Genomic DNA, 23593 nt, shown 5'->3' on the forward strand with positions numbered 1-23593 from the left:
ATCGGTCCACTAGCGGCGGAGTTATGCCGTAACACACATAAAAAAAAAATAAAAAAAAAAAAAATAAAAAATAAATATACCGACGAATTGAATACCTCCTTCTTTTGGGAAGTCGGTCAAAAAGCTAATAATTGGTATTATAGTTTGTCTAAATAATATGGGTTGTGTTAAATCAGTCATGAATCTTATCGATTTCCGATTTTTATTCTTATAGAAGTTGGAATCGATAGATTTATAGTTAAAACTTATGAATTAAAAAAACACTGTTTTCTCAAATTAATAATGAGAGTAAATAAATGTTTATTACTACTTCAGCCGTAGGTATTCGAATTGGATTTCGCTATTATTTCTGTCATCGCTAAATTCTCTAATCTGTAATCATTACTAGAATTGTCCTCTAAATTAGTGAATAAGAAAATAATAATTTTAATTGAGTTCGATAATTATTTAAACCGAATATAGATAGTTCAAAATTGTTCGCTATGCGTGTTTGTTTCGTCACTACGATACCTGTCTATTAAGTACGGCATTTGCCTTCATACATATTGAATTCGATACTTCATATGCATCATTTATCAAGCTAATCTATCGTATTTAGGTTTAGGCACACTATAACGAGTGATATAAATGTTTTATTTAAATTAGAGAAACCTTCGAAAGGTTGAAATTTTAGAAAAACCTAAATATTAACCTTTCACGTCTTATACTAGGCGTCTATTCTTAAAAGCTAGCATGTTTGAAGATTTAAAAATCTTTTAAGGTCTTTTTTTGCGAGACAAAAGGCATTGTTATACAGTACGTTATGTGTAGGGTAGGTGCATATGGGTTGTTGCGGGGGGTCGCGGCCCCGTCGGTATCACCCACCCTACTCCCTTCCTGCTAGCTGCTAGCGCTTGTAATCATAATGTTTGACGTAGCGTGTGACGTAAGATAAAAAAATAAATACATCGTACTTTTAGAAATTCAGAAAACTTTATCATTAATGAAATTAAAGTAGTTGCTATTAGGAAAACGGTACAAACAATACAACTTTTTGTTCCAAAATTATCGAACTATATTTTTTTTATAATTTAAGGTGGCAAACGAGCTAGCTGAATCCGCCAAACTGGCGAAGGGACCGCTGCTCATAGACATGCAATTGCGGATGCGTTGCCTACCCTTAATTGACGAGCACATAAAGAAAATATTTCCTCTTCATATGCGTCTTCTGCACCGTGAAATCCATGTGCCCTTCCTATCCTCTTGTTATAAGGAAAAGGGGACAAAGTTGGGTCTTCGGCACACACCTATCAGACGAAACGCGGAATTGCTCCCACTTCACGTCTGTCTTCTGTGTGGTCGTGGTATTTCACCGGGCAAGCGAACCCATTCGTGCGAAAATGTTAAAGCGGGCTCTACTACTATTAAAATATCAATAATTGTAGGCTAATATAAAAAATACTGGCAAGGAATCTCTTTGCTAACCCTAAACTACTCGGTAGTTACAAAAATGGATATTTTAGCTGATTAATCATACCGCTAATTTGCACAGGCGAAAAATCACCGTTACAAAATTTTATCTAAAAAGGCAGACCTCTGCTACTTCTACTATCTCAATGAGAAATATGATAACTGTATGTACACAGTACTGCGGAAACATTTGTAATTAAAACACGATGTCTCTCTCATTATCTCTGAAGAAAGTGAGACAACGATATTTTGGAATAAATGAATTGGTAGAAAAAATACACGGGAAAATGAGGTTGGGTCGAGGTTTAATACAACGCCATCTGTCATTACACCAGAAAAACTTATCACATCCTCTATCGTCTAAATAATTTAGATTAGTTTGACAACTCATTTCAAATTTAGTAGGGATGGTTGTGTAAAATCAGTCATGAATCTTATCGATTTTTGATTTTTATTCTTATAGAAAATGGAATCAATAGATTTATAGTTATAACTTATGAATTAAATAAAAACACTGTTTTCTCAAATTAATAATGAGAGTAAATAAATGTTTATTACTACTACAGCCGTTCGTAATCGAATTGGATTTCGCTATTATTCCTATCATCGCTAAATTCTCTAAACTATAATCAGTACTAGAATTGTCCTATAAATTAGTTAATAAGAAAATAATAATTTTAGTCGAGATCGTTAATTATTTAATCCGAATATCGATAGTTCCAAATTGTTCGCTACACGTGTTTGTTTCGTCACTACGATACCTGTATATTAAGTACGGCATTTGCCTTCATATAAATTGAATTCGATACTTTATATACGTCATTTATCAAACTAATCTATTTTATTTAGACAATATAGTTTTATGTTACTGGCAATAAATAAAATAATAAAATCAAAAAATCCCATTAAAATAATAATACTTTATTGTCATTTCTAACAAGATAATTCGTTTTGCATTATATCCTTAAAATTACAAGACTATCAATAAGTAATACTACATAATAAAACGAAATACAATGTCAAGAGCTATTCGACAATCGCCAGATCTTTACGGTTTTGTCCTCACTGGCTGTGACCAGAGTATTGGACTCCACATCGAGACAAATCCATGTGATAGACCCTGTAAACAAGAACAATAATATAAAATACTAAACAAATACCGTGACATAACAAAAAAATATATTTTAATTACATTGTTTCAAATAAGAATGTCCTCAGGAAAATTTAGAGTCAGTAAGTCGAGGTATTTATTATCGACATATTTATGTGCCCATTCGATGCTTAAAAAGTCAAAAGTCACAATCAAAAATGCAGTTTGCTATGTTATCCTAAGTGGGGAGGGAATTTAATTCTTTGACTGTACCCAGGAAAAATTGCAGGTAGATTACCAGTATGAGCGTGTATTTGCTGCAGCTGCGCGACGGCGAGCATGTCCCACAGCATGAGGTGTCCGGCGCGGTCGCCCAGCCACAGCGCGCGGCCGCCCGCCGCCTCCCAGCGCAGCGCCGTCGCCGCACACCGCAGCTGCTTGTGGTACACCTGCAGACACAGGGGGAGACAACACTATTATTCCCCCTATATAACTTTAAACTGTCGTGGTTTTTACAAATATAATGTTCCTAAGATACGGGTTTCTTACCACGATTGAATTGTTTTAGCTGAACTGCAATATTACAAAAGGTGACGTATCTTGTGATCAAAATATAAAAGCACTAGCTTTGGTCCGCGTGGAATAAAAATAAAAGTGTGTATGCCTATATGTTCTTCCAGACTATCCTCTACATCTATACCAAATTTAATCGAAATCCGTTTAGTCGTTTAGGCTACAAACTCTGACAAACATCCATCCATTTGAACTTTTGCATTTATAATATGATAAGTATGATTTGAACCTACCTATTTAACATTTTTGGAGTCTTTAGGAGCGACTAACTGTCCTAATTACTTTGCCTTCTACATAAAAATGTCTAAAAAATCTTACCGAGTGGTAAACTCCTAGATCAGTGACATACAAGTGTCCATCGTCAGTGGAGGTGACGATCCTGTCCCCGGACAGTACGAGGGAGAGTGCGGCGAGGGGCGCGGCGTGCACGCGCACCTTGCTGCTCAGCTGCCGCCGCCGCAGCTCCCAGATGAACACCTCGCCCTCCACGCTGCCCGCCAGCACATCCAACTCTGCGCCACGGTATCTGGCATAGTTTCAAAACTTTTCAATAGATGGCGTTGGAAAACATACTCGTATTTTCAATAGATGGCGCTATTCTTAAAAATAATTGTAGTATTTTGAACAATAGCGCCATCTATCGTTCGCTATTCTTAAAAAAATAATAGAATTAAATGTTTTCCATCTTACTAATATTATAAATGCCAAAGTTTAGATGGATGGATGGATGGATGGATGGATGTTTATTAGAGTTTTTAGTCTAAACGGCTGAAGGGATTCTGATGAAATTTGGCATAGAATAGTCTAGAAGAACACATAGGCTACACTACTTTTTTATTTACACGCGGACGGTGTCGCGGGCAAAAGCTAGTAGTCAATAAATAGGAAAATAATTATTAAATTCTTAGTAAAGTTAATTCTGAGGTTAAAATAATGTATGTAGAGAGATTTTTTTTGGTTTACGTTCATACCTGTATGTGAGTGTGGTGATCTTCCCATCATGGTCTAATTCCGCCTGCAGTCCGCGCAGCGCCTGCCCCGTCTTGCCCACGTTGCCCCACACGCGCACCACGCCGTCCCATCCACCGGATATCAATAAATGTTCTAAAACAACAAATAAAATATTAATTTTATTAATAACTAGCTGTTGCTCGGGACTTCGTTCACGTAAAATTCAAAAATAAGACCTTTGTTACTCATCGATAACTTAGCTTTTAAACAGTGAAAGTATTTTTGAAATCGGCCCTGTAATTTTTGAGTTATTTCTATACATACAAAAATACAAACCTTTCCTTTTTACAATATTGGTATAGAATACCTATAACGTAGATTGTCAGAACTAAATAGCTCATACCTTTAGTAATCCAGAGTAAACAGCTGACAGAATCGTCGTGCGCCCGAAAACTCTCTACAACCCTTCCATATTCTACATTGTATAAATATCTGAAAGGAAAATGTATGTTTGTATCAGCTTATCTCATTAACTACTGATCGGAGTTAAAAATGTCTTTTTACTTGTGATAAAACAATTATTAAAGAAGGTTATAAGCTATTTAACATCACGCTTTGACCTTTGGAGGTGGGACAGGAAGAAAAAAACGTTATCGAGAAGGATATATGGAACTAAATATACAAAATATATGAAAAAACTTACATTTCATTATCCCACGAGCCAGCAGCGACGGTATTATCATCCACCATCACACAACAACTCAGCGGCGTAGAACACAACACTACACTTCGCATCTGCTTGCCTTGCGACAAATCGTACACTTTCAACGCTCCATCTTTACCCACAGATATAATTTTATTTCCTACACGAGCTACGGAAGTCACAGCCTCTTTATGCAACTTTATTGTTTCTATACATTCTATTCTCTGTGGTGTTTCATCGACATGAGACAACGGTATTTGTATACTCTGTGTCACTTTTCTGACGTGTGGCTTTGTGAACAACTGCTTAGGCACTTGACCAAACTCCATTATCTGTACTTCTAGCGCATGTCTGTCGTTCATGTCGTACACACATTCTAGATCTACGGAACCCTCGTAGCATACGTGATGGAATACTGTAATAGAGAACTTTAATGTATATGCCATTTTTTTTCAATGTTTTATACTTGTTTTCGCCTGCGACTTCGTCCGCGTGGAATTAAAAAAACACAAAAGTGAGTAGCTTATGTTTCTTCCAGACTATCCTATACATCTATGCCATATTTCATCGTAATGTGTTTAGCCGTTTAGGCTACAAACTCTAACAAACATCCATCCATCTATACTTTCACATTTATAATATTCGTTAGATAAGTTGTGTAAAATATAAAATTAGCTTTTACCTGCGACTTTTCTAAACGTATTTAAATAAAGTATATTAAATATAGATTATGTTTTAGTTACGTTTAAAAGTTTTTGAATTTATTAACTTAAAAAATACAAATCTTTATAAATCAGCCTAGATTAATAGAAGAATGAAGTCCAAAATCATTTGAAAACAACAAAAAATACTTGAAATGGTGTCTTAAAAATTACTTACCATTATTAGCTTTCACAGCTTCTTCGCCTCTTTGTTTGTAGCCGAAAATGAGATCGATCCATAAATGTAAATGTCTAGATACATAATCTGATTCGAGAGCGTCGCGTAGTATTGACACGAAGTCCTGTGGCGCGGCGGCCCAGCGCGGCAGCGACACGTCCTGCACTACAGAGCCGTCGTGTCGCTCCCCAAAGTCTATCTCAAATTTATTCACTAAGAAATCACCCTTATCACTTGTATCATAGAATTCTGGCACTAGTTCCTAAAAATATTATTAACACAGCTTCAAGCAATTGTTAAAATAATACTTTAACGGGAACACACATCCCAGTTATTGATGTCTGTACACATAAAAAAAAACCATAACAAAAATGAAATTTTTCAAAAATACTTCAACCAATTTACAACTTCCGCATAAAAAATAACGAAGAATCATATAAATCTGATTTGAAAAAAAGCTCGTTCTTTTTTTTTATTTTCAGTTTTTTTTTATTTTGTAAGTCCCCATTCCCAAGTATGCCAGCTCCTAGCATGTGTATCCCGCCTTTATACGTATATTGCAATAGGACTTATTTTCCTACCTTAAAATCGGACATGTTTCTTAAACAATTATTGTAGACATCTTTTACAGAATTAAACATTCTATCCGGATGGTCAAATTTCCCGTTCTGTAGACACAACATGTATCTAGGATATTTTCTAACCTGTAAAACACATTTAAAACTACTTTATATTAAAAAAAAAACACAAAAATATAAAAAATACCACTATTGAAACATTTTTTTAATCTTGCTAATATTATAAATGCGAAAGTTTAAATGGATGGATGGATGTTTGTAAAAGTTTGTAGCCTAAACGGCTGAAATGATTTTGATGAAGTTTGGAGATGCAGAGGATAGTCTGGAAGAAGACATAGGCATCTTACTTTTTTTATTTCCACGCGAACGGAGTCGCAGGCGAAAACTAGTAAAGGCATGTTTCGTAAACTTACAAGATAAAATAACACAAGTCCGGGCGCTGAATAATGTGATCCATATAAAAACTTTGGGTCACTCATTTCATTGTATCTCTCTTTTAATTTATCCAAACGTTCGGGGTTCAATGCACCCATTGGCTTGGACAAGTCACGGAAAATATCCGCATTGGTCAAGTCCAATTTCTCTGATGTATAATCAGCAACCACCCAAGGGAACACTGGATATTGTGTTAGATCATTTTTACTTCGATCTGCAAGACTAAAATAATATTTTAGTCTCAAAGAAATTCAACATTTTTCAACAATAGCGAAAATAACAAATTACATAAGATAGCAGTAGCAGGTAGTAAAATTACCTATTTTTATGTACTTAGATATAATCTAGTTAATCTAGTTAAGTCATGATTATTTAAATATTTATTTAATTTACTAAGCAAGCAACTGACATTTTAAATTAAACCAAAACATTTAGGTTTAAAACATTATTCAAAACATTTAAAACTTTTTTCGCCGAATCACGTAGTTGGATAAGGCAAGGGAGATATCATTGGTTAATATTTAATTTATAAAAGAGCATTTACTATAAAAAAATATATATAACCCACCAGTTAAGATACATCAAATAATCATAATTAGAGACAATTCCATTTTGCCACTGCAGCGTCATCTCTTCAACATGCTGTCGTTCTAGTTTCACATTTGGAGATTGTTCTAGAATTTCATATATCCTATCTCTGTGCTTCTCCGATGGAAATGTAAGATAAATATGTGACATTGATTTTTCTTCCCCGCCATATATTTCAAGACCCTAAAAACAAAAGCAGTTTTGAATTTAAGTTTTTAATTATGTAAAAATTTTTATTTCTTGCAACACTGAACTTTAACACAAGCTTGGGCAGCACAAATTGGTATTAGCAATTAAAATATAATTAGCATAAGACGACCTGTACAAAAACAGTCATTGAACTCATGCTATATGATATAACTAATTCACATATTTATGTTTTTGTACAGGTAACTTAAATTTAACAAAACAAATTGCAAAATAAATACAGACACAAAAAAATGAATTGAAAAACTCAAGCTAAGCCATATTAGTACAGTCATGCAGTACTAAAAATGTCTGTTGCACAAATACAAAACATTCAAACGAAATTAGGCATAATTATTATTTCTACAATATATCAACACTTGTACTTTATACTACAAATTAAAACTGAAACACTAAAAATTATGTTAAACTAGAAAATACATAGAAATAACATTGAGTAGTGTGATACATACAACTTGCCTTAGTAAAAATCTTCTTTTGTACATTTTCCTCATCTCATCCAACTTCAGTTTAAATATTGGACTCTGTGAAACATCGATTTTACAATTAAATTATATTTCATGTATAATTAAAATTTTTGAAGGATCATATATTAATTAGAAATACTACATGTATATATACAAGAGCTCGATGTGACACAGCCTTATAAAATAAAAAAAAAACTTAATTAAGTTCTAAGAGTGTTTGGAACTAGCTAGTACTTACATAAAGTACTTGGTAAGTGAGCCGTAATTTCTAATTACTATGTGTCGCAATATCTATACTAATATTATAAAGTGGAAAGATTTGTGTTTTTGTATGTATTGAAATAACTCAAAAACTATTGGGCCGATTTTAAATATTCTTAAACTGTTGGAAAGGTAATTTATATGTGAGTAACATAGGCTATATTTATTATTCTTTAATACCACGCTGGCGAAGTCGCGAGCAACAACTAGTTTTTAATAAGTTAACTGCTAAGACTAGTAAAAATTTATGTTTAAAAAAATTTCTTACACATTCAATATTACTAAAAGGTTGGAAGTATAAAGTAGTTGGAGTCAATGCTAATTTTCCTTGATGTCTCACAAGTGGTGATATTTTTTCAGCTTGCATTTCACATATGATCTCCTCGGTGAAGTCATCCATCATAACAGGGTCAAACAGCATCCTCATATAGCGGGAATGTAATATTGTCGCCACCATACTGTTATGTTCTGGTGCATGTAATGTAGAAGCTCTCTGTAATTGTTGCATTTGACTCAAACACTCTTCCGCAGATGCAAAATCAAAGAAGAAATAGAAATCTTGTTTTTCATATTTAAATTTATAAGGTGCAATTATATTTTCCTCTAACATTTCTGAATATTGTTTTATTGTCAATTTGATCACATTTTTTGTATCACTTTCATGTGTTTGCTCAACAATGCTAATATCTGTGCAATCTTTAAAATGTAATTTTGTAAGAGGATGAGCCCATTCTATTGGTTCAAATACAAGGGATTTAGAACAAAGTTTCAGATGACCAGTTCTAATGTTGCCTGCTGTTCTTGAGTTTTGAGTGTTCATTATACATGAGAAATCTTCAAAGTAAATCTCACCAGGTTCCAGCACTAACATAGAAAATCTGTAAGAAATTGTTTAAGAAGATTAGAAAGATTGTGCACAGAACAATAGAATAAGCTAATGTTAATTGATAATAGGACACAATTAGGCGAGATATTATATTAGTTCTAAAACTGTCCATTAAATTAATTTTAAATAATTTGTATGTGTTTTCCTAATACATCTCTGTGTAAATAAGAGTGATCAACATGGATTTTTCAAGTTGACTTATTAATAAAAACCACCAGCCCTTTTAAACTTGAATTATTTTACATTTTGTACTTATTTTGTACTGGGTTTTGTAACTAAATAACTCGCTATGAATCGTGATCGTAGCTATCTTAAGATCTAGATTAAGAAATACGGCTTACCTTGACTTATTCATTGTGTATTATTTACAATGTTATCAATCTAAAGTTGTAACCGGGTGTTCAATGCACAAGTAAAATTTTATAACACTATCCAAACAAGGCCATAAAAATATAATTATCTTTTTCATTACTTTCTGATATCTACGACACGATTTTCGAAATGCATCAAATTGGAAGAACAAAGAAATGGACGGATACAGCAATATGCAACAAAATAAAGCAATTCGAATACACACAAAAAATTATGACACTGTCAGTTGTCAGTTTTCACTCCAGCTGATACTGTCAACGTGAAGTTGACAGTTTAATGTTAATGTAGGTGATTTATATGTTACCTATTACATAGGATTTAGAACTGAGAAAAGTGCAATCCTTTTTTAAAAATTGAACAGCTTCTACAAAATTAATTTCTATATAATCTCATCGTTTCTTAAAAATTAAACGTTGTTATTTTAAAATGTAACGACTTTAAAAGCTTTAAAAACCAAAATAGAAAAGAACCATAGACAAAGACGGTTGGAGATTGAAGTGTGGCGTTACGAAGGCGCCATTTTTAAATCTAATTTTAAAGAGTGGAAGAAATTATAATTGTAATTAATTATGCAAGAAGATAAAAATGCCATTTTTCAAATGCGATTTCCTCATAAATTGTGGTTCCTGCTTAATATGCGCACTGATGCAATATTGTGGGGTGGTAGTGGTAGAACTATCCTCCTAAATTATAGAATACTACACACTTATCTACAATGCGATAACTCTATATTTAAAACAACGAACATTTCAAGTTTTGTTAGACAACTTAACTTGTATGGTTTTCGAAAAGTTACTTCGCATCTACAAGACCCACTTTGTAATTCAAGTAATCCTTACATGCACGAGTATATTCACGACTTCTTTCAATATGGCAGGCCTGAATTATTAAATAAAATTACAAGAAAAGCGCTGACATTAAAACGAAATTCAAAACCCAAGGTATAACTATTGTTGTACCCATTTAAATCTAGAAATATTTTCTCATCAACATCTCTAATATTCCTTTTGTTCTTATTAGAATATATTTAATTGCACTGACCAAAGTGCGTTCATAACTCCGCTACAAAAAGCGCGACGAGCACTAAGAATCGCTCTGAAGAAAGCTGCACAAGAACTTTTCATGCAAAGCTCGCCTAAACAATTTAATCTGACTAATGACTTTGAAGGTATAGAATCTTTAATTATTTTTTAGCAAATTCATGATCTGATCATAAGTATTTTTTAAGACATTTTATTTTATTTATTAGTACAAAAGTGACCTGAAAGTCACCTCTGTCTTGTTAAGATTATTAAAAAGAACCTTTTCTATGTGCTGTAACAGTCACCTTACAAACCAGACCATAAAATCTCACATATAAAAATGTATCTTACCATAAACAATATGTTTTTTAGATGTACAAGATGATTTTGGTGATGATGACAGCATTTCTGGAGACTGGTTAATACCCAACAGTGAAAACAATAATGTTCATAAAGAACAAAATTTACCAGGTTTTTATCCTTTATCCCATCCTGCAATAATTCTTATTTACCTACTATTTTTTTTCCATTACAAATTTATTCCTAAAAAACTATTCCATCTCATCCTTTAGTCCTATCCGCTGAAAAACCTCAGGAAAATTATATTAATGCTGGTGATGGATTCCAGAACTTTGGGTAAGTTTTTAATTACACATTACTTATGTAAAAGTTGTTTTTCTTATAGACAAGCTGTTCTCATAGCTAACAATTACCATTACCGTGACAATTTTGCTTTACTGCTGTTGGCTTGTAGTTTTTGGCCCTTCCCAGCGTGATTTTTTTCCAATTTATTCACCCTTAAATTAAACAGCAAAAAATATAATGGCCTATATCATGTAAGTATAGTATTTTTATAAAAAAATATGCAAAAATATGTTGTTATTGCCGACATCCTACATAACAAAGTGTTTAATTTTATTATATTGGTATTGGTTAACCTTTACAGAGATAAGTCGCAAGATACATTGTTGGGTTTTAGTGATGACTCATGTCAACAGAATGTTGATAGTTTCCCTGGACAGTTTCTGAATATGCCTGATCTGGATCCTGTACCATCGGAAAGTTCTGGAGTTGAGCTGTTAGCTGAATTCAATATAGTCAATGAGAATAGACATGATATTGAAAGGAAAATGGAATCAAAACCAATTGATCACCAATTCTTAAATTGTGTGCTTCCTTCCATTAGTAATGATCAAAATGATGATGTATCTATGACTGAGGTGAGTTTGGATGAAATAATAACTTTTTTCTAGAAAGAAACAATTATGAAGTTCTTTATAAACTTTTTTCAGAGACATGATGAAAATATGACTCACTATCACAGTGAATGGGACCAAATGTTTAATGATATTATCATCAACAAGAATTCCGCTCCAGAGTCTTCCTCTAACTTGAAAGAATTATACACTCAAATATCACAAACTATCCATTTGTAAATATTGCATTTGTCTTACATTTAATGATATAATTTAGAAAAAATGTTATGTTAATTTTGCACCCTTAAAAAGTTTTTTAAAGCGGTCCTTTGTGACTACATATGAAATCACAATGAAATTCATCAAAAATATATTTTTAAGCCATAACTTCCTTTATTTGTGAAAACATAAAAATACAGTGTTATTACTACTTCTTCTGCTTTTTCTTTTCTGCCTCCTCCTCTTTTTCTTTTTCAATAACTGAGACATATGAGTTGATAGTGTCAATGTCGAGCATCTGCATTAACTGGTTACGTCTCATTACCGCAATCTCCAAGTTCTTTTGTCCTGATTGTACAACTTCAAGAAGAGCTCGGATGGCAAGCTACAATAGTTTAAATTTCAAGTCAATAATCAAAAATCAATCTATTTGGTTACATTGATTACCATGTTTAATAAAATAAATATATTTATTTATAACATGGTAAGAAGGTTAAGAATTTGGTAACTAAATATGTTTAAAACATACAATTTGTGAATTGAAGATTTAATTCAATAATGAATAATGCAAATCCATTGGAATGCATTTTACATACCTTGACTGCACCTTTTTCTGTAGCAACTTCCTCTGCATTGTAATTTTTTTCCAAAAACTCTCTTACAGTCTTAGCTGATCTCCCTGTGGCATTAGCTTTCCATTCATAATAGATTCCAGATGGTTCCGTTTGGAATAAATGAGGTTGTCCGTCGTAATCAAAACCACCAATAAGGCACGAAATACCGAAAGGTCTACGTCCGTTGCTTTGAGTATATTTTTGTTTAAGACCAGCAATATATCTGGTGATATATTCTAATGTAACAGGATCTTCAACAGTGAGTTTGTGAGATTGACATTCGATTTGTGCTCTATTAATAAGAATACGAGCGTCGGCCGTCAAGCCGGCAAAGGCCATTACTACATGTTCGTCGAGCAGACAAATCTTACGCACAGTTCTTTCTTCTTGAAGTTTGGCGACAGATTTCTTCTCAACCCCTAAAACAACGACATCGTTACCGCGAACACCTACCTGAAATAATTTTTTGTTTAGAATTGTAACAAATGGGCAAGTCACCACCTTGTGTAGCAAAACTTACCGCTGTTGATCCCTTGCGAACAGCTTCTTGCGCATATTCTACTTGCAATAAATGACCGTCTGGCGAAAATACGGTGATGGCCCTGTCATATCTTGCAGACATGTTGAAATTTTAGTTATAAACTATTATAAAAATAATTAGTAGAGAATTGAACAATACTTAAGATCACGGTAAGCATCAAATTGACAAATCAGAAACAGAAATGATGCCGATTCATTTCTGTCAAACTTCATACCACATAGAATATAACACCATTATACAGATGAAAAGCTTAGCATGATGTTCGTAAAATAAGTAAAATCGTAATAGTTCTGACCCAATTTCCAAAAAATCTTTTTAAATAAGCTGAGATAGAATAATGAAAAGCTGAGACCAGAGCCCGCTTGTCTCGATACTTTAAAACTCTACAATCTAAATTCCTAACTTAAATACATACAAATATACAATTTGTATTAATCAACACTTCATCAAAAAATATTTCGTTAGTTTACAAAACAAGTAACAAAAGTTAGAAAGAATTTAAGAAAAATTACAGTTTCGAATAATATGGAGAAAAATATCCAAAAGGAATCATGGAATAGAACTGTCAATCTGTCAAATAGAAAATAGACAATATGGCGGCTTCAGTGAGTGAATTTGAGCCGTGGTTAAGTGCGAAGTTAAAATCGTTGAAAACTGATGAAGGAGTTTTCGGAAACTATATATCTGGTATATTAGAAAGCGAGGATTCTATCGATGAAAAGAAAGATGCCCTGGAGGGTATACTTTCCGAAATTTTGGTAAGTTTAAATAGCGGTTGGAACATGCATAGAAATTTAAGTTTCCTTAATTTCTTCAAAAATTTAACAGGAGAGTAATATAACAGAGCATATTAATGAGATAATAGAGAAATGGGAGTCATGCAAGCCTAAAGAAGTATTAAAACCTGTGGCTGATGTAGATCTTCAATTAGCTAAGCTGTTAGAATCTCAGTCACTTGCAACAACTACACGGCGAGAATATACCGATGAAGAGAAGAAAATACGAGAAGCAATTTTATCTCAATATAGTCAGCTTTCAGACAATGAGGTAACTAATGTCATACTACCATTGCAGAATATATATTCAGTACTTCATATATCATTTGTTATATTGCCCTGTTTCAGGAAGATCAGTGCAATGCTGAAGAACCGGAAAGCTCTGACTTGGTGAAGAACACAAATGCTTTAGATGTTGCTGCGGCTGCTAAAGAGAGAAGGGAACAAGCCAGACTTGAGGCCCAGCGTAAAAAGGAGAAAGATAGAGAAGACAGGTGAGAATTACATAATTGGTGGTATTTGTAATAATTACTTTACAAATAGTTTCCAGTGACACTGTGCGGACTAAAAAAGGGACAAACATTCATCAATCTAAACATTCACATTAATATTAGTAAGATAACTGCCGATGCAATAATGAGTTATTTATCTTTGCAGGGAAAAACAGAAACAGCTTAAAGAAGAAAAGAAAGAAAAGCGTAAGACACAAAAAGGTGAAAGGAAGAGGTAGCAATCGAAAAATGCAAAATAAAGAGCTTTGTTGCTCATTACTATTATATGAAATGCTGTTAAAGTATCCTAGATAACACAGACTTCAAATGTTATTTTCAATATTGTTTTCTTGTTTTTCAAGTCAATGCAAAACCAATTTTGGTAACATAAACCTCTTTTTAGTATTATACAAGGTTGAATTGAATTTTTTCAACTAATAGTCATAAAATACACTGTAGAGGCTATATTGTATTGATGGATTTTTGATTATTCTAAAAATTTAAACTAACTTATAGGTTTCAACATTTTATTATAAATAGAATAAACCCACTATATTTCCACAATTATAAATATAAATCTCAGTAAAATATCATTAATCATAATCATAAATGCATATTAGTAATTTGATACTAAAGAAATCTAGAAAAAGTATCAAAATTGTAAACTGTATAAGTTAACTTGAGACTGGTGGAAAGTAACCCCCTTTCTAAGCCAGCATTGGCTTTATGATGTCATTTCTATTTAGATTCCAATTGTAATACTATATGTTCCTGACCAGCATCATTTGTATGAAATTATATAAACTTTAATTGTTTGAATTTGTAAAACTTCCAAATGCAAATGTCAAAATTCAAATGCACAAATAACAACAAAGGTGTTTGCCATTTGCTAACAATGACTTTCTATAGCTATCTTGCTTCTGTTATTGGCTTGTAGTTTTTGTTCTTTACCTGCCTGATACTTTTTACGATTTCTTCATCCCTAAATTAAATAGTGTGAAACATATAGCCTATAGACTATTGTACATTTTATTTATATTAAAGCAATATTAAAAAGTATGCTGAGATTATGGACATCTTACATAAAGAAGTGTGTGTTTACGCTTTATAATATTCTCTATTGCTAACTCTGTATATGTTAAAAGATTATTTTGAATGACTACAGCCTAGGTCTCTAGTTAATTCATATGGGTTATACAGTTGGATACCAAGTATTACTTTTTATTTTACATTACATTACATTTTATTTTTATTACTATTTTCACATTACGCACATATTAATGTCTATTTAATAGAAACAATGTCATCATTATTTGATGATATTTAAGAGAGCTTAGACATTTTTGATAATAATATTCTTGCACTAGATTCTGTTTATATAGAAAACTACTTGGTTCATTGTAACTAGAATTTAATATAGTCTAGGATATTTTAAAGGCACATTTTATTAAAGTCATTATGTAATCCTTTTAGGATAGTTTTGCTATAAGTGTCATAAATTGATAATTTTATTTTGATACCTTAATTTTATGGTTTGTTGAAATTTGTATTGTTTTTGTCATAAATGTAGTGAATACAGTTTGAGTTAAACATATAACAGAGTGAATAGCACATACCAAGATTTGTAATGGTTTTTACATTTTAAAAATGTGAAGTATGTTGGTGCTAGCTTGTATATTTTTTGTTAAATATCTGTTTTACAAAATTCATATAAAAATGACTAATAAACGACAAATTTATTTGATAATTTGAGCACTTTCACATTCAGTGTTGGACTATCATGGAAGATTAGCTTTCGTACATAGAGATATTGTGTTTTGGTGTTTTTTTTATTCTAAATGACGAAAACAGGCTCATAAAAGATAATTTTGCTAACACAGCCCCTTCAATACCTCCTTGTTCTGGGACAAATGGCGACCTTCGATTCTAATTGAGGCAAGGCAATGTACACATTTTATTGCATATTACATGTAATGTAAATGGCATGATATAAAATATGTATCCCTTGTTTCTGAATTGATAACCAATAAATACATTTATCACAATAAAGCTTTTATTTATTGACTATTTAGCTTTTTAAAAAGCTATTTGGATGAGTTTATGTAGTAATTTAAAAATATATTATTCACAAATGTTTGAATATTTTCTTCATAGATACATAAAACAAAAAAAAATTAAGTAACAAATGATACTTGTCTCATATTGCAGCTACTTAAAAGAATAGTTACTCTTCATAATTTTTCTCTTGGGTTACTATAAAATTATGGGCACCTCCTGCATAGATTTGTATTACTTCATTTCCATCATAATCAAAGGGAACTAAAGTCGGAGAAGGTATGACTGGATCTAAAGAGATGCCTGTGTTTGCATGCTCATTCCAACCCCATGCCCATATGGTATTGTCACCTGCCAAGCATATTGTATGCTCTGAACCTAAGGCTACGTCTTTTACTCCTCTATTACCTGGAATTATTATGTTTCAGTATTAGACCTTTTGATTTTGAATATTTACCAAAAAATCATTCTGACAACCTATAACAGAAATTTATAGAGCATAGACTGCTAGTACTTGCTTAGCGTGAGCCCAGGATTCAAATTTATGGTTGTGGGCCAATTCATCAAGAATTCACCAAGTAAGTGCAAGCTGAGCGATTTTTGCTATTTGTACACTTCAATTCAAATTATAATATTAGTAAGAAAGCTCTATTGATTACTTAGGTTTGCCATCTTGTTAATACTGTACAAGAGTTAATAATTAAAGGTAAAAAAATTGTTCATCTACCTGGGAGTTTTAAAGTAATTAATTTTCCTGTAAATGGCTCATCAGTACCAAGCTGGTAAAAATTATTACGACCCCATGTAAGCATTGTATCATCTTCAAGCAATAGCAGTATGTTTGTCCATCCACTTAATAACTTCCTGACTTTCTTTTTCACACCTATTTCTACTTTTTGTGGCTCATAAACATTTCTTAGCCACAGTTTTTGACTGCAACGCAGTAATAACTGACCATGTTTATTATCACCCCATACATATAAAGCATTTTCTTTAGAAGACCAAGTAACTGTATGATTTTGTCCACATGAAATGTGAGTTATTTTACCAACATTTAAAACTTTTTGAAATCTATCTGAAATTAGTACATCCTTTCCGAGACCCAGTTGTCCATGTTTCCCACAGCCAGTGACCCAAACTTCACCTTTAGAATTAACAATAGCAGTGTGCCTTAAACCCATTGAAATGGAACATGCATTGACTTGTAACCTAAATGGTTTCTGGAGTTCGGAAAATTGTGGTTTGGGCAGTCCCAATTGTCCATTGTTATTTGAGCCCCAGACAAATAAAAAGTTATCATCAGAGACAGCACCACTAAAGTCCCATCCTGTTGTTATATTTGTGAATTTGATACCGCTGAGACACCACACTCTTTTAAATGTTGCCGATTCTTTTAAATTTTCATTAATCGCTAATTGTTTGTTTAAATTCCATCCACATGAGTAAAGTTTACCTTCGTTGTCTAAAAGAAGAGTATGGCCACCACCACATGATATTTGTTTTACGTTGTTACACGACTCTGGTAGGACAATCTTTGTTGGTTTTTCTACTTGTTCGCTAATGGTTTCAGCGCCTAGTTGACCGTGCGAGTTTGCTCCCTGTAATTTTATGTATAACAAGTACTATTTTATTATAAAGCAAGGAAAACAACAAATTTTACGTGTATTTACCCAAGACCACAATTTCATTTTTATATAGTTTTAAATTTAAAATTACTCCTCAGTCCTATGATATCATTATTAAAGTAATATTGAAATATTTGATTATTACGATATAATGTTTTATTTGTTGATATGAACATGTCGCTGACATTGACATGCTTTGACATTTGATATGATGTCAATGACTTTGACATCATATCAAATGTCAAACCCCCGTTCAGGAACCCTCAGGAGTTATTTCTAAGAAGGATGGTATTTACTTTATACTTCGGATAATTTCTATTTTTATTACGTTTTAATTATTAGGTTAGGCGTCAAATTAAACACAGCTACATATTTTAGTTATTACAGTTATTTCATAGTTCGATGATAAACACAATCTTAAAAATAATTAACGTAAACTCTTAACTTTTGAAAAAAAATAGGAAATTAACACGGTCATCGTTAATTAGGCAAACATTAGTCTCCAGAACTCCTTACATGCTGATAATAACTGACGCCTTTGAAATTCAACTGTACCAGGAAAGCACATATCCGTTGCCAATGTTGGAATTAGATACACTTCGTTTACAAACGCCCTCTATACGATTTAATTCAGGAAAGCTGTATGAGATAGACATTCAACGCAATAATGTAGCAAAGTTCGGTTATAGTATAGGTAAATTGCGTTTCTACATAACTCTGGTGTCAGAGATTGCTTTCTAATGAATTTTAATTTCTGTCCTTCCTGGTATGTGTACTTACGATATCTCGACACGTATGCCCCGTAGAGTATTCGCTTCAGGGCACATGGCGGTAATGTGGCGTGACGGCATGGCGCTGCATAATTTCTCGTCATAATTGCTTGCAACGACGAGCAGTTGCTCGTTAACGCAATAGAGTCGTCCGATTATTAAAGGAAGTTAATTATACTAATATCGATATTATAATTAAGATAAAAAATAAAACATTATTATTTTTATTAATTGATTAGGACTGCCAAAAGTGTCTTCGTTTTCGATCTCGAAATACCTAGATGTCAAAAGTTAAATATAATCTGAACTATCTATCGACATAATAAAATTATCATATTCACCAGAGAATAACCCTTTAATACTATACTGCCAATTTTGTAGTAAATACAGTTAATTTGTTTCACACTTATCGAAGTTAAATATCTACAGTTAAGTACCTAATTTATGAATCTGCATTATTGTAATAATAGAATCGTGCTTAGCATTGTAGTAATAATAAAATCGTATGCCTTAACCTCTTGATATAAAATCTGAAAAAGGAAATTAGACTTTGAAAAAAAAAAAACATTATTCACTAGTTTGTTCCGTAAAATCTCAAAAACTTATTACACGGGGAAGGGAATGGACTATACTGTCCATTTGTTAAGTTCTCAGATAGAAAGAAATGTTCTTTTTATACCTTAGATTCCACTTTATTTATTGTATTATAAAAAAAAATCTTTAAGAAATACAATAGGTAATGTGACAAAGTTTTACCCGTGAAGATAACACGTATGTTACACGAAGAACTTTCTTGGTTATCTATGTGTAAATATCTGTCTTTGAGTACAAGTTACTAACGAGTTTAATTTAACATTGTTTTGTTCTATCAAACGGGGAGTTGTTTTCTTAAAAAGGATCCTTCATATAAAAACATAAAGGAATTTTTCGAAAGAAGTCGAGCTATTTTAATAAAAATTAGAATAGCTCGACTTGTTCTAGTTTAAATCTTCAATTTAAAAATTAGCCTTAAATTGCTTTTTATGATATTAATGGTCGACAACGCTTCTTTAGTTCCTGTAGTTTATGGACCATCCATATCTATGGCTATGGCAGGTTGAGGTTATAATAAAAAGAACAAAGTAAATTTCGAAAAAAGAATACAATATTAGATGTTGCTTGAAAATAAAAAGTCAACGCCCTCACCAGACATGTTTTATTTAAAGGCCGTGCCTGAAGGTTGTGTAATATTTAGCGAGCATAGTGCGATGGCTCGGCAGGCACGCTACTCTTAAATTTTTTAAATGGCTACATCGCAAAAAACACCTTTTACTGCACCCTTTTTGTTCCTTTTGTCTTTTTTCTATTTTTTACGTAACCTTTTTTATGTAATTTATGTAAAACAAACTTTTAACTACGATCTATAATGTTATTTCGCAGCTACGTATATACATTTTTACATTACAAACGATTTAACTTGAAAAGATAAGTTTAAAAAGTGAAATACATTTTTTAAAATTAAGTATTGTTCAAAATAGACTTTTCCCCCAATAGCTTTACTTTTGTGAATAGAATCATTACATTCGCTGTCAGGTCTGAGGATAACATGACGCATACAAATTACATTACGTACCAATGTGCACATATCGGAAACCTCCAGGCAAATGCAATGTCAGATGGCTCGAAATATCAAATCGCATGATATGAGTTTTCTTCCACGAATGGGTTCTTTATTCGTAATAATAGAAAATATTTTCGCGAATTTAAAATTTTATATTACGGCTTACATTAAAAGAACTATTATTTTAATCCATATAAGTGTTAAAAAGGTTATTTTCAACGAATGCATGTGTAAAATTATATTTGTCAAAAGTTTTACGAAATAACAAATGAACGGTTATAACGGCAACCGTTTTTAATGGAATAGAAATTAGCTTTTGTATTGATTATTGGATTTTCTGCCGGATTAATGAGTAACAAGTTCTACAAACGCTGTTCGCTGTGCATAAAGCGCGGGAATGACTTGTCTAATGCGCGCCATTAAGTCCGGTAATGACTACATTAAGCAAAAACGTTCCGCAGACCTACTGCTAAAGGCTTACAGGAAATCCTTCTATGTAGAGGCTAACATCAATTTCCTCTACGGATTTCCACGATATTGTAAACAATTCTGACTCATAAATTATTTCTGTTCAACATTATTTGCTTAATATACACAATTTACGAGGAAAGTAATCATACTAATATTATAAATGTGAAAGTTTAGATGGATGGATGTTTGTTAGAGTTTGTAGCACAGATAGGCTACTCACTTATGTTTTTAGTTTTAATTTCACGTTCTGTTCTTCCAGACTTTCCTATACATCTATGCCAAATTTAATCGTAATTCGTTCAGCTGTTTAGGCTACAAACTCTAACATCCATCCATCCATCCATCCATCTAAACTTTCGCTTTTATAACATTAGTATGAAGTATGATTTCACGCGAACGGAGTCGCGGGCGATAGCTTGTTTTTATACATAATCACATAATCATAAAAAAAATCGTTATAAAGATACTGCAGAAGAAAGGAGATAAAGTTACTTTAAAGAAAAACTTAGATAATAGGCTACAATATGATAGTTGTAACTATGTTCAAATACTAAAAAAAATGTGCACAAAAAAAAACATTTTATTTAGTCCTAAAATTGTCTATATTCTTAAGCTTTCATGTTAATTGTAATTTTAATTCGACTTTCTTTTTTTTTAATTTTTTGCCTTTTTGTTCACTAGGACATTGTTTCACAGGTATAGACTCGAGTTCGATAGTCTTCGCTTTGACCCATTTCCTAAAATACACGACGTCAGTGTACATTGAGGGGAGTGTGTCCGAACCGCAGAAGATATCTCGCCCTGTCGATACTACTCCTACCAAGTACCTGAAAATATAAATGATTAAGCATACTCAATTTTTAAGTAAAATTGTTTGAAAACATTGATCCCTTCATAAGTTCGCTAGCGAAATTGAACGTGTAATAGTGGTAGAGCTCGATTTAACTCGCCCTGTGCAATAAGTCGACCAAACAAAAGACATGAGTGAAACAGTGGTAGTGCCCGCTTTAACATCTTAGCACGAATGGGCCGGCGCGCCCGGTGTAATACCACGACCACACAGAAGATAGGCGTGAAATGGAAGCAATACCGTGTTTCGTCTGATGAGAGTGGTGCCGGAGGCCTAATTTAAGTCCTTCTTTACCACCCTTTTCTTATAAGGAGAGGTTGGGAAGAGGAAGTGGATTTGGCGGTGGAGGAGATGCATAGGAAGGGGAAATATCCTCTTTATGTGCGTCTCCTCCTCCATCGTATACGGGTAGGCAACGCATCTGCAATTGCGGATGTCTATGGACAGCAGTCGCTTCGCCATTTTGGCGGTTTCAGGTGGCCGCTTGCTCATTTGCCACCTTATGTTATAAAAAAAAAAAATGGAAGTGATTCTGCTTTTCGTCTGATGTGCCGGTGGCCCAATTTTAGTAAACTTTCTCTTCCCACCCTTTTCTTATAAGGAAAGGATGAGAAGTGGATTTGTCGCAAAATGGGATGCATAGGAAGGGATATTCTCTTACTATGTGTCTCCATCTCCCCCACTTCGCTATTTTGACGAATTTGGATGGCCGCTGCCTAGCTTGTCACCTTATATCATAAAAAAAATCTGAGCGTTTCATTTGAAATTAATATTCCGTAGTTCTTATAGGCAACAAGTTTTTAAATGTTTATGTATCATAATTTTGTTTATGTATGTATGTATACTGTTTGCTTTTACCTCTTCCAAATAATTCCGGAGCCCGAGTCACCAAAGCAATCGCTGGTCCATCCTTGTCCGATCAAGCAAAACATGTGTTTCGGTACCTCCATAACCTCTCTAAAGGACTGACTTTCATTACATAATTTTGTTCTCACGTAGTACATTCGAGTTGCTTTGAGTTTCATGGACGGACTGACTGGATAAACATTCTGTATTTAATTAATAATTAACTTAATATTAGATTATCTTTGATGTTTTCAAAGTACCATATCATTTGATCAAAACTAGTAACGGTTTTACAGCTCTGAGCGAAATTTATACGGACCTATGTCGCCCTTTTCTGTCGAGCGCCCTGGGCGGTCGCCTTACCACGCCCTATTCTAAAGCCGCCCTGTTAATACTATGTCAATATTGTCCAGTATTCTATTTTTTCTTTTACTTACCGTAACAGCTCCAAATCCAGCTAAAGTGAAACTGTATTTTGCGTTTCTAAAATAACTATTTGGTGCTATTTCCACTTTTCTGACTGTAGGTCCAAATCGTATGTTACGTGACAACAAAAGCAATCCGATATCATAAAAATAAAAGTGTACTTCATCATCACCTCGATACCGCTCGTGTGTGACAATTTTGCACACGTTGTATTTTACACCTTGTGATAATATGTCGGATCCTGGAACAATACCAATGACAATTAATACCCTACAATATATTCATCTCGCAAAAACACTTTAAAAATAATAAAAACACACCCTTTAAGTCTTATCTTTATTTTTGGCAATGGAAAGCTATGGTAAGAATTTTTTACATTTCTAGTTAACAACAATAATTGTTGAAGTCCGATGCAGGACAAATTACTATAGGGATAAGTCCACGTTCATACAGTGAAGTCTGGCTACCATTAATCGCTGCCGCCATTCCGAAATCACGTGAAATAATTTATAAACATAGGCATACTATACCGAGATAAACTAAAACATCCTTTGCATCCAGTCTTTTCTCCATATGTTTTATGTATAAGCAGTGTGCGGCTGTTATTATGACACGATCACTGATGATTGAGCCACCGCAGATAGAATGAAGA

The 23593-nt window shown here is 33.0% G+C and overlaps 6 protein-coding genes across 6 annotated transcripts; 2 read left to right on the forward strand and 4 right to left on the reverse strand.

The window, feature by feature from the left end:
* Nucleotides 1-2354: 2354 nt before the first annotated feature.
* Nucleotides 2355-9627, reverse strand: LOC106099862 (protein FAN-like). The gene is made up of 13 exons (XM_013278540.1): nt 9409-9627; nt 8450-9059; nt 7906-7977; nt 7227-7429; nt 6637-6880; nt 6227-6349; nt 5646-5907; nt 4767-5181; nt 4467-4555; nt 4084-4216; nt 3431-3638; nt 2838-2988; nt 2355-2569 (listed from the first exon to the last, which is right to left on the reverse strand). The coding sequence occupies exons 1-13, from the start codon at nt 9420-9422 to the stop codon at nt 2469-2471; spliced, it is 2625 nt and encodes an 874-aa protein (XP_013133994.1). The 5' UTR covers nt 9423-9627; the 3' UTR covers nt 2355-2468.
* A 309-nt stretch (nt 9628-9936) lies between these two features.
* LOC106099512 (heat shock transcription factor-like) lies at nt 9937-12090 on the forward strand. Its single transcript, XM_013278075.1, has 6 exons — nt 9937-10380; nt 10460-10607; nt 10834-10932; nt 11034-11097; nt 11408-11681; nt 11754-12090. Exons 1-6 carry the CDS (start codon nt 10009-10011, stop codon nt 11895-11897), a joined length of 1101 nt encoding a protein of 366 aa, XP_013133529.1. The 5' UTR covers nt 9937-10008; the 3' UTR covers nt 11898-12090.
* LOC106099511 (proteasome subunit alpha type-7-1) lies at nt 12027-13220 on the reverse strand. Its single transcript, XM_013278074.1, has 3 exons — nt 13011-13220; nt 12473-12943; nt 12027-12261 (listed from the first exon to the last, which is right to left on the reverse strand). Exons 1-3 carry the CDS (start codon nt 13110-13112, stop codon nt 12085-12087), a joined length of 750 nt encoding a protein of 249 aa, XP_013133528.1. The 5' UTR covers nt 13113-13220; the 3' UTR covers nt 12027-12084.
* A 382-nt stretch (nt 13221-13602) lies between these two features.
* Nucleotides 13603-16343, forward strand: LOC106099873 (coiled-coil domain-containing protein 43). The gene is made up of 4 exons (XM_013278554.1): nt 13603-13789; nt 13860-14078; nt 14156-14301; nt 14465-16343. The coding sequence occupies exons 1-4, from the start codon at nt 13625-13627 to the stop codon at nt 14535-14537; spliced, it is 603 nt and encodes a 200-aa protein (XP_013134008.1). The 5' UTR covers nt 13603-13624; the 3' UTR covers nt 14538-16343.
* A 112-nt stretch (nt 16344-16455) lies between these two features.
* On the reverse strand, nt 16456-18064 carry LOC106099523 (secretion-regulating guanine nucleotide exchange factor). Its single transcript, XM_013278087.1, has 3 exons — nt 18024-18064; nt 17081-17951; nt 16456-16761 (listed from the first exon to the last, which is right to left on the reverse strand). The coding sequence occupies exons 1-3, from the start codon at nt 18039-18041 to the stop codon at nt 16523-16525; spliced, it is 1128 nt and encodes a 375-aa protein (XP_013133541.1). The 5' UTR covers nt 18042-18064; the 3' UTR covers nt 16456-16522.
* Nucleotides 18065-20817: 2753 nt separating this feature from the next.
* Nucleotides 20818-23593, reverse strand: LOC106099423 (transmembrane protease serine 11A-like). The gene is made up of 5 exons (XM_013277981.1): nt 23472-23593; nt 22953-23182; nt 22528-22718; nt 21486-21646; nt 20818-20915 (listed from the first exon to the last, which is right to left on the reverse strand). The coding sequence occupies exons 1-5, from the start codon at nt 23512-23514 to the stop codon at nt 20818-20820; spliced, it is 723 nt and encodes a 240-aa protein (XP_013133435.1). The 5' UTR covers nt 23515-23593.

The sequence above is a fragment of the Papilio polytes genome, unplaced genomic scaffold (genome assembly GCF_000836215.1).
Source record: "Papilio polytes unplaced genomic scaffold, Ppol_1.0 DF824102.1, whole genome shotgun sequence".
NCBI classification, from domain to species: Eukaryota; Metazoa; Arthropoda; class Insecta; order Lepidoptera; family Papilionidae; genus Papilio; species Papilio polytes.

Coding starts and splice junctions, on each gene's coding strand:
- LOC106099862 (XM_013278540.1), bottom strand. Junction 4,556..4,766: donor GGCTCGTGGGATAATGAAAT/GTAAGTTTTTTC, acceptor TTTTCCTTTCAG/ATATTTATACAATGTAGAAT. Junction 4,217..4,466: donor TTTACTCTGGATTACTAAAG/GTATGAGCTATT, acceptor TTGTTGTTTTAG/AACATTTATTGATATCCGGT.
- LOC106099423 (XM_013277981.1), bottom strand. CDS start 23,514: ATGGAGAAAAGACTGGATGCAAAGGATGTTTTAGTTTATCTCG. Junction 21,647..22,527: donor TCCGGAATTATTTGGAAGAG/GTAAAAGCAAAC, acceptor TTATATTTTCAG/GTACTTGGTAGGAGTAGTAT. Junction 20,916..21,485: donor ATGTCCTAGTGAACAAAAAG/GCAAAAAATTAA, acceptor AATGTTGAACAG/AAATAATTTATGAGTCAGAA.
- LOC106099511 (XM_013278074.1), bottom strand. CDS start 13,112: ATGTCTGCAAGATATGACAGGGCCATCACCGTATTTTCGCCAGACGGT. Junction 12,944..13,010: donor TTCGCAAGGGATCAACAGCG/GTAAGTTTTGCT, acceptor AAATTATTTCAG/GTAGGTGTTCGCGGTAACGA. Junction 12,262..12,472: donor CAGAAAAAGGTGCAGTCAAG/GTATGTAAAATG, acceptor AAACTATTGTAG/CTTGCCATCCGAGCTCTTCT.
- LOC106099523 (XM_013278087.1), bottom strand. Junction 16,762..17,080: donor AATTACTTTAAAACTCCCAG/GTAGATGAACAA, acceptor TAATAATTCCAG/GTAATAGAGGAGTAAAAGAC.
- LOC106099512 (XM_013278075.1), top strand. CDS start 10,009: ATGCAAGAAGATAAAAATGCCATTTTTCAAATGCGATTTCCTCATAAA. Junction 10,608..10,833: donor TCTGACTAATGACTTTGAAG/GTATAGAATCTT, acceptor TATGTTTTTTAG/ATGTACAAGATGATTTTGGT. Junction 11,098..11,407: donor GATGGATTCCAGAACTTTGG/GTAAGTTTTTAA, acceptor TAACCTTTACAG/AGATAAGTCGCAAGATACAT.
- LOC106099873 (XM_013278554.1), top strand. CDS start 13,625: ATGGCGGCTTCAGTGAGTGAATTTGAGCCGTGGTTAAGTGCGAAGTTA. Junction 13,790..13,859: donor GTATACTTTCCGAAATTTTG/GTAAGTTTAAAT, acceptor AAAATTTAACAG/GAGAGTAATATAACAGAGCA. Junction 14,079..14,155: donor GTCAGCTTTCAGACAATGAG/GTAACTAATGTC, acceptor GCCCTGTTTCAG/GAAGATCAGTGCAATGCTGA.